Below are 12,641 nucleotides of genomic sequence, written 5' to 3'. Positions count from 1 at the left end.
GGGCAACGTTTACGGGTCTAACGTAGCTTCTTTCGAACTAGCTCCTTTTCTTAGTGGGTATAGTCACCATATTGATTCCAATATCGTGTCAGATGTGCTAGTGTGTACCGTAATTACATATTTCTACTGGTATTATGGCTATTACTGCCTGCTATACGTGGTGATGCAGGCAATGCTTGCTATTAAGCCACCCCACCACAGGGAGTTCTTCAGGACTAGTGTTCTTTGCCTGCTACCAGGCGCTTGTCGCACCCTCTCCCTCGTCAGGAGCGCTCCTGCCCTCTCTACTTCAGAGTTGGCGCATGCGCGGCATAGCGTTAGGTGCTCCGATGTGGAGAGTCCGGTTTCCGCGCGATCGGGCGGTTGGTGCTCTGTGCAGCGGACCGCTGTCCTCCTCCCGCTGCCGCCTGCGGATGCCTGTCAATGTCCATCTGTATGTGAGCCGCCTCTGTTAGTGTTGCCTTTGCTGGATCTCTCCGGTGCAAAGTAGGACGGTGAATGGAAGTTGGCGATCGGCGTGTGACAACATCAACGGTGTGTCCTCCTTTCGATCCGCTACACTGTGGGTATTTCCTTCCCGAGAACAATTCGGTGTATGGTTAGAGTGCTATGGGTAGAGTTTATATGCTGCGTGTGCGTCCCAAGCGAGTTTGGCACAGTCGTGAGGAGTCAGTGTGTCGTGTATTGTCTGCTCTGTTTGGTCTGTCAATAGTTCAACGATCTCGCTCGATATTTATGATTGCGTGTTCACGTCGGCATGCAATCGTTAACGGATACAGTCTGTCTCTAAATTGCATCGTTGTAGCGTATGGCGTAAATAAGAGCGTAACTAATACAAAATGCTATTCCTAATCCTCTCGCGATAGAATACACTAACCTACAACAGCCAGATGACCGTCAGGCTGTGAGTGAATGCCGCTCACTTCAAACATGTCTTTCAGGCTTGATAACAACACATTGTGGCGCCGATAGACCGGGCTGAACGTGGTGTCGGAGAACGAGCATCGTGTGCTGGAGCTGCTGCTGCTGCACTCTCAGGGATATTTGAGCCTTTTCCAAATTATTCTAAAAAATAAAATTTTGCGTGTAGAGATACGTGGAGACAGGCGCATCAATCGACGGACAGCAGCTTAGGACAGCAACAGTCATGTCACCCTTGAAGCCCTAGCTGTAGATCCTGAAGCGATATCAGTGCTTTCGAATCGGTATTATGAGGTGGAACGACATAGTGTACGGGTCATAGTCGCGGCTGGGAGCTATCGCTTTCAGCGTACATTGCCATTCTTGTAAGTGTGTAAATCCGACAGTTATCGAAGGGAGATAAATACTCATAGTGCGCAAACCTTCGCTTTGGCTACTCCCCCTGTCGAAGTGCTTCATCGTGGGGTTCGTTTATCTTCTCAGTGTTGATGTGTGAGTGGGCTTGTATGTAAATCTGTGAAAGAGAAGTGACTTTTTGCGTAAGCTTATCGCCGGCACTAGCAGTAAAAGCACAGCCCTTATCATCAAAGGGCCACCAGTGGTATCCCAAGTTTCACAGTTGCGTGCTAGATAAACAACAATTTAAGGAACTAATAATCATAGCAACAACAAACCAATGGTGCTATCATAGCGACGTACGGAGCTGTGCTGTTGAGTGCCGAGTGCGGAAAATATGTGGAGGTCGAAGAGATTTCTGTCTTGTTCCGTCTGCTTCCACCGCTGCTCCACGGTTTCCAGGGCCTAGAGGCCTATGAGCCAAGCCCCTGTTTCGTGGACGAATGGTGGCCCAACATCATCCGCGGTTAGTGGATACAGCAACGGACTTTTGTTGCCGATAGTCCCCCTGGAGGAGGACCATTCCAGGGGCCAACCATGCTGTACATGGTGATCCTTTCGTACGTCGCTTTTACATACCATACGGTTAAAGGTAAGTCATATATTATAGCGGGTATACCACAGGCGAAGGAAGGCACGTCCGGAACGTCAATTAATCAGAAATCTGGCATTTCACTTTAATTGAAAACCAGTTAAATGGATGGCATCTTTCCACACTGTGCTACACGACTTGATGACTAATCTGATGTGATGGTGATTGACTTGTGAATATAAGTGTAGCATAAATCCAGGTAATGAATCTCGAAATTTAAACTACCGCGGTAAAGGGTTCTGGCGTCGGCGATAATGCGACGAACGGAAAGATCAAAAGTACGCATATTCCAAACAACAATGCTTAGGTTATGATCAATATGCTGTGTTCATTATGTTTGGATTAACTTAACTTAAGCTATCATAGGCAAGAACGGCCCTGGGTACAGATCTACAGGAGGGTAAAGGGTCACCAGTTTCTATCTGATGTTTTTGCTTAAACTATCACCAGCACGTCCAAATATTTATCACATGTTAACACATGAATTTCTACATCATTGGATTGCTGCATGATGAGGGATTACAATCTTTTTGTTCTCTAATCGAAGTGCTCTCTGTCAGTTTCGATGCACCATGAAGCGCCCATCATTGGCTGGCTTTCAGATCAACGTGGATCAATAATAGAGACAACGTCACACAGAATGAGACGCGTTCACCTCTTTGTGTAGATTTTCGAACGAGGACGACTTTACAGATTACGGTGTATTCATCAAAAACCACTGCGACAAAACACTATACACATACAGTCGAACTGAGTGTTAGGGGGGCATTTCAAAAAGTGAAACACGGTAAACGGGAGCATCGAAGCAAATGCAGAAACAGTAGCAGCGGCCACTTTGCCGGTGGTAGCAATAATCGTTGGATTTGGTTGATTAACCGAACTGCTGATTAGCCCGCTTACGTTTTCCTGTCTGTGGAATAGACCCCCTGGGGGGTTGTCTTCGCCATCACCAGGCAGACTGCACTTTATACCTAAATGTATTAGAACAGGGACCAATAATTCTCGGAAATCGATACATTTTTTTGTTTCGACTACGATGGAGAATCGGTTAAACGGACAATCGTCACTCGCTTTGACATGAATCAGTTTTACGATTGACTCCGCAGAAAACCGGGCTTCCACGAGCCTCACGATGCATTTTGGCACTCCGGAAAAATCATGATATATAACATGCCGCTTGCTTTTACCCCGGTACATTTTGATCTAGAAAATCTGTTAAATTCGTTTCATAACTCAACAAGGCTCCTATAATCCATATGATCTCAGATGCTTTTAATAGTTCTATGTATTCACTCTGATATTGGGACATTGTGTTGTTGACCTGTATACGTGAAGTTTTAGAGTACTAGCAATAAAGATAAATCAAATTTGAATTTATATTAAGATAATGTTTTTCGTCTATTCGTCGGACGGCTTGTCAATGCTGGCGCTTGAGGTTGCGACATCGGAAATGGCGGCTAAACAAGATCAATGGACAGTGGATAAGGAAAATAGAATGATGGACAGCACTAGTTGGTGGTCTTGCCAACGTATAGCACGGGCAGTGGCTGTGTTAGCGCGATCCAAGCGAAGATGGGGGCACAGCTGAAAACGAACGAACATGCCGCGAATACAAACACCAGGCATAGCACAGTAACGATGAGGAAACTAAGCCGGTCATAGCAGGATTGGCAGGCCAACGCACACATTACCCCATTTGTTTCTCCTGTACCAACGCGTGCCCCATATTACCTCTTGATTTATCCGCGATAGAGGTGTCAAAAGCACATTGCCTTGCCGGCCTTCTCTCGGCTAGCAGCATAGCTGCTGATATGTAAAACGTGAAGGGACCTGCCGACCTAACGTTGCATGGGCGATTCCAAATGACGACGTTTTGTATACATTGGTACCTGGCAGACTCATGCTGCAACAAGCCTCGCGCAACCCGAGAGCAGAGGGAATAGCCCGTAGCAGTGCACGTATAGCCCCTACTTCATAACCAGTTTCGACGCGTTAGCTATGCGAGTTGATCCATTACAGCACTGGTCCACTGTCTAATGAAACTTTTCCCCCAGTTGACGGCCCTTGATGAGTTCATGGCTTATCGGATGGTGTGTACAAGATGTGTCGAGATAAACGTCCTTGAATTTCGGCCTTATTTATCTATCAGCCTGGCTAACCTAATTATACGTTTAAGAACAGTGATTTATCACAACACCACAAATGCACCGTCGAACCCTACTGCTTTACTATGTACCTTATATATATATAGAACAAGACTTTCTTCTCAATTTCGAAGATCCAGTCATAGAAAATGTAGATATCACACGATGTGAACGAAAAAAAAAAAATAAGACTAGTGGTTAGGTATCTTCAAGTTCAAAATACTTGTTTTTGATCTTATTCTGTACCTTACTCAGTCCGTTTGTTTGCAATGCTCGTAAGATAGTATGGATAGAGTTCGGTTCATTCTCGCTAATGCACGAACGCCTCTACGACAGCTGCTAGCTTTATTCGAAAAACAGTGTCAACATAAACCACACGAGGCTACCTGGTAGAACAAGGTGAAGTTTAAACAGGCCGCTTGACAAGGCTCTCGCCAGCGGTACTGCACAACAGCGATTATCAGTAAATAAAGGTATCACACGCAGCATCGGTAGCAAAAGAGTAGGAACAGATAGCAAAGCTTTACCTGTTTGCGTTTGGTTGCAATGGCTGCGCAACCCCTTCTATTTGGTGAGGGTCGCATCCGTCTGCCATGTCAACTGCATGCGCGGTCCCTCACCGCCATTCCCGACTACCCTCTTTCGCGCATCCCATACTAGCTTCATGCCTAGTAGTCCTTTTTGGTAACAATCCAGTTGAAAGGGCGTTGGCGTCGTGGCCGGGACTTCAGGCAGAGTCAAGGAGCTTTCCTGCTGCGCGGTGCATAACAACGACAGCCAGCTCACTTCGTTCCCTACGGCCCCAAACCTGCAAGATGTACTACCAAGGCCTTAGCAAGCAGCAATTCCTTTTGCACGTCCAAACCTGCTTCAGCAGCAGCACATTGCTGCAATCTGTTGTCTTGTGGCCTTTTTCATAGCGTTGTAGGAGGAAAAAGTGAAACTTCTGCTAGGACGTGTCGAAAGCTTGCAGAGTTTTTCCACGAATTGTCGTCAGTTTCGTTCTGCCATTTTCTATTTTGTGTTCGCACTGTCCCTTTTACATAGTGAAGGCTTCGTCTTACGACGGAGGAGTACCACCAGTCACCGCCTTCGTTAATCACATCTTTGGCGTCCTCTCTATTCCGCTTTCGATTTGCTACCGCTCGTCTTTTCCTAGCCGTTAGCTCTTCCACACCGTCAGTACTTCTAAGGTCGCAAAGCGTATGGCACCTTTCCAACCTGTCCTGCCTTCGCTGTTTTGTATTCATTTGTTCCCGCCTGTCCTCTGACTTTCGGCTTGGAACTTCGTGCTGGCGCTACTGCTGCTATGGCCGTAACCAGCTTTTGCCGCAACTTAAGTGGGGCTAGCTTTAGAACGTCCCTAATCAGCCCTGATTCACCTCATAAATCCCTTTACTCTGTCCAAGTTTTATCATTTCCATGCCTTCTGAGTTGTCGCCGTGTGGGTACTCTTTCCATTGTCGTGCCTCTGACGCCAGCTCCACAGTCGCTGCTGCTCTGCCATCAGCATAGAGGCTGCGCGCGGCCTTCGTCAAAAGTCGACAGGACATAGAACGGTGTCAAACAGGAACGTCGAGATACACGTCCAATCAGCCTATTTCGGTAGCTGTGCGTTCTGGGAGTGGCCTGTGAACAGGGGAAGAAGGAAGAGATATCCCTCTGTGAACAGAGGAGAGAACAGTGGAGAGAGAGAAAGAGAAAAATGGGCTCGATAAAGCCAGGAGGATAAATTTAGTCTGCAGACGAAAGATGGTTTGCTCCTGCGCTGTATTCCTGTCGCTAGTGGCGCTGGTCTAAGGACTATTCTCCGAAAAGTCGGATGGTTGGTTGGTTGCACGGTAGCGTTCTCTCACGATGACGGCACAGATATCCTGAAAAAGCCGCGACCACGCGGGCGACGGCAGCAGAGTAAGTTTACCTCACCCATTAATCAAGCATCTATTGTGAAAATGTTCCCGACGTTTTCTCAGTGATGGAACCGTGGAAGCGGGAAAAGGCGGGGATCGAAATAGGGTGGGCGAAAACGGAGCAACGTGCTATGGGTTCTGTGATGCGGGAGTCTTTCCCAGGATCGTCCCTTGGTTTGTTCGTTCTGGAAACCCCTCTGCCACTGGCGCTACACAGAGTCAAGGACAAAAAAGACTGTTCTCCCTAAACCACTAAACCTCGCTCATTCGATCCGCGCTGTTTCTCTTTGCTCCAGTAGCTGCCGTTTCGTCTGTCTGCCTCCTTTAGCACTTAAGCCATTCTCAAATCTTGTGTTTGCCCGCCCTGCTGATTCGCCTTGGTTTGCCATTAGATCCCACATCTGCTGGGGTACACCAGCCCAATCCTGCTAGCCTAGTCAGTACGCGAGCATGGCCTCTAGAAGAGATATTCCTAAATTTATTGTCCATTTGCTTCAGTGGCGTCGACGACAATGACAGCTCGAGCGCTGAAAGCCCGTCCTCTGTCCTTTTTTTCCTGACCACCAAGGCTGCTGCCGCCGCTGTCACCGGTGCTACTTCCAGATCCTTCGCCATCATCACGACCAGTAGGAGTGTCCGGACAACTAAGTGGAAGAACCGCTCTGCCATAAGCTTCTCCCCTCAAACACACTCCACACAAAGTCGTTCGTTCACTAACATTTTGCGGGAAGCAGCCATTTTTCCGAAATCTCGTCAACACGCCCACTTTCAAGCAGCGTCTCGGCGGGTTCTGATTTTTACTCAGAAAATATCGTCGACCAGTGATGACTAGCGTCTACCAGGAACGTTCGTTGTTATTTCATTGCTACCGTGTTCGTTTCATAAGCCTTCTATCTTTGCGTCTCGTGTTCTTTCATGAGTCATCCGTTCTCTGCGGGGTTTGGCTGACGACGCAAACTTACTTGCTGGCATGCTTCCGTAGCTTCTTTCATCCCAGCGCATTCCGTTGCTTTTTCGACGGAGCAAGAAAATTACCGAGAAGAAACCGAAACCAGTACCACAACTCCTTCATTCTTTTTCTTTATGGTTTTCTAACGTTGTCTTCGTCGTCATCATCGTATAGTACCCTTCAGCATAAGCGCAATCGTCACCAACTACCACCGCGATGAACCGCGTCAGAACGATATGGAATAATGGGCTAGCAAGTAAGCGACCCAACGGACAGGCCTGCTCGTGTTCTGTGCGCAGACTACTGAGTTCCACAGTGCAACCAAGCTAAAAGGATTTTTCGAAAGAGAACAGAGGACGACCGTTCGGCTCGAGAGGGCTAAAGGGGCCTTGGAACAGGGGCAACGTGGATGGAAGTCGGGGATGACCAAGCGGAGAGACCGGAAGACTGCAATTGGAGCCTATAGGAGGAGGACATGCAATGGTGGATAGTTAGAGCAGCTTGCAAGGGTGGGTTCGTTGGGACAGGCCGTGCCGTCGGCAAAAAAAGGGGCTACGCAGTAGCCCTCCCTGCTTTGGCAATACTCATAGCAGTCGGCAAGAAACACCCGAACAACGCACTTCTCTGCCAGCCCGACTCGGAATAGCGAGCAGAGCACGTTGACAACTTTTCAATATTCTGATGGATGATGCTGAAGACTTTTTGCTTGGGAAATTCTACCGTCGCTTCGACCACTTCAACTGGTAATATCTTATCGTAACGGGGTCTGACTCTTCTTCATGTAACCACAGGCCTTTTTCTGCCATCGGTAACAACCTCTGAGAACCAAAACAGGGAACTTGTGAACCCCACCTCGGTTTATATGCGCGGTAAGTTTAGAATTGCGGATACTGAATACACTCGGTTGTTGCCTACTCGTCAACATTAAAAGGTAACGTACGCTAGTCAGTCAAACGGGGTACGGTGGTTTAAGTATGTCACGGGGTCGATGACGTCAGAGATATTCATGGCCGGTAGCCCGGTTTCTTCTACTCCAGAAGAAACCCATACGATCATTGCTTCTGTAATCTGCGGCCATTCTAATTTAGACTGTAGTAAATCATTGCCGTAGCGCGTGGGGACGAGATGCGCGTCCTCAAAAAAAGGCTACTTATTGGTCTAACAGTGAAGAGAAAATAGTTTTTTACATTGGATTTCTCACGAATGTGACGTAAACCGCTAGGTCCATTCGCCTTATCTAAGGCCTTCCAGCAGTGGTTTGATTAGGCCAGCACATTGAAAATTATGAACGTAGAATGAGATTAAACTGTACTCAATACTTATGCGAAATATTAAATCAAATAACTGTCATAAAGTCAACAACAGACGTACATTTACGGCTAAGGTTACATATAATACATCCAGCTCAGCCGTGCCCAGGCGAGTGAAACCGGAGGTGATATAAAGGACCATAATCTATAAGATTTCGTATATAATAAGCTTTATAGTTTAGGCTCTCCGTCATACGCTCTGTTGTGAAAATGAGGCTAAAGAGTCCACTGTTGCACATTGACATTTTGCATTGTGTTCGATATTAAAAATCTCCCTTTGGTCTATACGTGCCGGTTAGAGCTGGAAACCAGCTCACACCTCCGAATGTCCAAAAGAGCTGGGTTTAGTAAACGTAAGCATGTGGGTTTTAGCGGATTAGTTTTTGCGAAGTGTAGAAGCTAATGGACGAGAAAGATTTCGGTAGGTAAAATTACCTGCAAGCTAGGTAAATAGGGTTGTGTATAAGATAGTTAGTAATCGACGTACACCAGAAAAAAAAACTACTATTATTTATATTGACGATTATATTACAAACGATACTCGGAAACATAAGCGTTACTTTTTGGAAAATGCAGTTAAATCTCTTTGGCTTACTGCTTAGCACTGCAGTTCCAAGTAGCAGCCTTGGGGCTTCGTTTTCAAATTTGAGAAAACTCGTTATATTCCTACATATTTTGACAATGGAAAATTGCTCCACACTATTGCAGTGACTTCTTTTGGCACCTAATGAGCAATCGTAGTTTTGGCCTTAGGTTGCGAATTTTAGGGACACGCTGTTGTCTAGGTTCATTTCGTGTTGGTCGTCAGCCAACCGTCTGTTTGTCTGATGGAATGCCTAAGAGCAATATGGGACGTAAAACTCAAAACATAGGAGAAAAGCCAAAGTTATCATTTTCTATTGCATCTAATGTTTGTACTGCATATGCAGTACAAAGTCCCTTCAGACACAAAATTATAAGGTAGTTTTTCAAACGATGTTCATTGCTTCTTTTATAATGCGCTGTAAATACTAATAATTTAGCGCCGGATGTGAGCCTTCAAAACTGAACCGGCAAAATCCAAACGTGGTTTAAGGCGGGGAGGCGGGGAGTCATTCGTAACGACTTGGCGCTTCTAAGCGACGTTCTCGTTAGTTTTTTTCTAATGCGACTCTGACCATTTTATATGTTTCTGCAGCGATAGACCCAATGTGAGGGCTGGGAAGGTCTAAAACTTGACCACCCAAAAACAAGTCATCAATGAGAAGATTTGAGTAAGGTAAACAGAAGACAAAATGCTTACCTTTATACACGTTCAATGTCAGCTAACGTGAAGAAGATACATTCGTAACATCCTCTAAATTACTACTAGCCATTTACAATCTTCATTACCTATGAAGACGTGCAGAAAACTTCCTACTAGTTTTTTGTAAGAAAATATTTCATCATCTGATCATTCACCTGTCCGCTCGAGATCCGTGCTGCGAAGGCTGGCACCAATATATTGGCCATCTATGTCGATTTCATAAGTGACTCTTCACAAAGATTAATTGGTATGGCCAGCAACCTCAAGCCACGCAACGTACCTCAACATCAATCATTCTCTTTGTGTATCACTAATGGCACAGTGTGACATTTGGCGTAAGTCCCTTTCTTTAGTACTATATGCTTATTTGGAAGTGCCCTAAACAAAGGCACAGATTCCAACGTTAGAGTCGACACTGTGAGAATCTCAGAGACGCTGAAAATGGCTGAGACTGGTCCTTTTGACTTCAGACATACACCGTATTTACTTGCCATAAGAGTAGGACTAAGTACGAACGATGTTACCTTCGATTAAGAGTAAGTGCTCAGAGATTGCTGAGATGAAGGGTTTTTGATAAAAATCGATGAAGTTCCGTTTATAGTAGATAGGTGGCGTTGATTAGAGGTGTACAGTGCTTGATTGCAAAAACAACAGAGTAACTAGAAAATGTATTTAGGATTTGCTCTCAGGCAAATTTCGTTACTCTAAAGCTTGTGCCTCGTGAAAGAGTTGGTATTCATGTGGAATTGCCTCGACTGCAGATAATGTAGCCATATATTTTATATGAAGTATCCTATACTGATCAGTGACAACGCTGGTATTCTTCAATATGTTTCTCTTCGCTCGGCGTAACGCAGAACTATGTTTGAATACGTATTTTCCCAGAAAATTGGTTGTGGTGGTGTTTTACTTGACACGCGTAAACATATAGAGTGGTCTAATAGTTTAAACTGTCCCTAAGCAAAACATGAAACAAACATTCTATCTTTAGAAGAGAAAAAGAACAACGCACGATTTGTGAATCGCGTGACCTAAATGTCAAAGTTAGGTACACATGGAAGAGGGAAAAGCAACTTGTCCCAATATACGCTATTAGTGATAATGGCTGCGGCAGGCCATCGTCGAGTAATATCGTAGGTGGCAGCGTCCAGATTATCAACGGTTTCTGTTATAGCCGCCAAATCCTGGCCCGAAACAACAAGGCTGTTTAGAAAGGCGCACCGTAGCAGAAGTCAAAGTCTAGCCTGTCATGTCGTTCCAAAAGAGAAAAGCCTTTGCCCCTCGCCGAACACGGCGCCCTCGACATCGAGATCGACCAATGATTTCCTGTACATAACGTGTTGCATGGACTACGTAGCAAAGATGTCCTCTTTATGCAGCCTTCTGATACGATTATTTTACCAGAATTGTACGTGTGATACTGTGGGTCATTCCACAGAAAAATTTCGTAACGGCTACTGATAGCATATGATTGATCTAACGATCACCCATTGTGGAATCCATTGATCTGATGATTGTTTCATGAGAATAACAATAGGTAAAGGTTTTTAGAATTAGTTCTAGCGTAATGGTGCAGATGCAGGTTTCAAATGCGGAAAGCACTACACTTTAGGGCTATTTATGCACGGTATAATGGATTTTAGCGTTGGTATTTGTGCATCGTGACATATTCTAAAGTCGTGAATATTTGTCGGCCAAATAAAACGATTGAAATCATAGGTATCAGAAACAACTGAAGATGGCGAAAAGGCAGTAGTCAAATTAAGGCCGGTATCGATAGTCTAACAATATGTCAGGGGCGCTACACAAAATGATCGGGTAAACTCTCCTTGTCTATGCCGGATTACCTGCAGTTTATGCGTTTAATGTTTGCTTCCATAATGAATATACACTATGAGTCTCCGAACTTTTTTCTTATCAATGATTGGAGCATTTCCCTTTGTTTCGTTAATTGGATGTGCGATGATTGTATCGTATAAGGTGCCATAATGTAGGAAATAGAAGCGCGGAGTTTCGATGCTTAAGGACGAAGAGGCTGAATGTACTAGCTATTTTGCCTACAATAGCCTGAGATTATCGTCGTGAATATTAGAGTCAAAGTTAAAAGTATCATTTGATCAATAACTCTGAATTTAAGATTTTGTAATTGGTAAATATATTAATTCGCATCTAAGGTATCGTTATAGCATACAAGCTATGTCAACGATAAATTAAGCAGTTATCTCTTTATAGGGCTAAGGCATTCAGCATGTTGTGGTATAGTTTAAATGCTATTTTTCTTCAAATGAACACAGTCTTTTACTTATAGTTGTAGGTATGAGTGTTTATTCCTTCCAAAAGCTGGACGCTTTCAGGGCCAATACTTTTTGCTTGTGGCTAGACAACAGGGAATATTCCCTTTGAACACCCCAATGCGGTATTGCGTTTAACCGCTTTAATCTCAAATACGAGGCAAGGATGCCCGAAATTTTGAAAAAGCAGGTCAAAGAGACGTATCCGGCAACCAGTGAAATTTGCCAACGAAAAGATAAGATTCCATTCACCACACCAGGAAGACCTCTTCAAAATGTTATGCACAATGTCTATTAAACATCTGGCAACAGCTGAAGAAGCTATAGTCGAAGATGTCTAGCGAAAAGCTAGACGGACTGCCGCCTGCCCTAATGAAGAAGTTCGTGTTGTTAGGGTTTTTCGGAAATCGCTCGATTAAGGAAACCTACTAGAAACCTTTAAATCGGTTGTTATGTGTCCGTCCACAGAGAAAGCTTAGCGGCAGACCCTTTAAACTAATAAACGATCGATATCATTAACCTCTCTGCAAATCCTGACAAGTAGCATAACTCAAGTCACATACAAAAACGCCAATGCTCAGAGACTGATGTCAGACGCACTGTTCACATACAGACCACTAGAGGGTCCCAGAGATCGGATACTCAATTCGACCAAGAACTTTATTCAATAGCAAAACTCAATGCTTCGAGGCTACACACTTCGATTTAAAATCTGTTCTCCAACGCGCGACATACTCGAAGCTGCTGGTCCTTCGTTTGCGATTTAGAGTAAGAGACCTTCTAATAGCCTGGTTTGAAGCCCCTTTCAGCAATAGAATTTTTAAAGTTCATGTAAATGCTCAA

At 44.9% G+C, this 12,641-nt stretch overlaps 1 protein-coding gene across 3 annotated transcripts in view; it reads left to right on the top strand.

Annotated features, from left to right (window-relative positions):
• Window positions 1-355: 355 nt before the first annotated feature.
• LOC111249226 (protein turtle-like) overlaps window positions 356-12,641 on the top strand; it is a 107,733-nt gene continuing 95,447 nt past the window's right edge. For 2 of the 3 annotated variants that reach the window (XM_022802801.2, XM_022802800.2), the window contains exon 1: window positions 356-1,909. In XM_022802801.2, coding sequence (XP_022658536.1) covers window positions 1,855-1,909 — 55 coding nt within the window. In that variant the 5' untranslated portion in view covers window positions 356-1,854. The remainder of the gene's footprint in view (window positions 1,910-12,641) is intronic. The other variant, XM_022802799.2, reaches the window with a different exon arrangement.

The sequence above is a fragment of the Varroa destructor genome, unplaced genomic scaffold (genome assembly GCF_002443255.2).
Source record: "Varroa destructor unplaced genomic scaffold, Vdes_3.0 BEIS01000004.1, whole genome shotgun sequence".
NCBI lineage: Eukaryota > Metazoa > Arthropoda > Arachnida > Mesostigmata > Varroidae > Varroa > Varroa destructor.
This window is presented reverse-complemented; position numbering and strand designations above follow the sequence as displayed.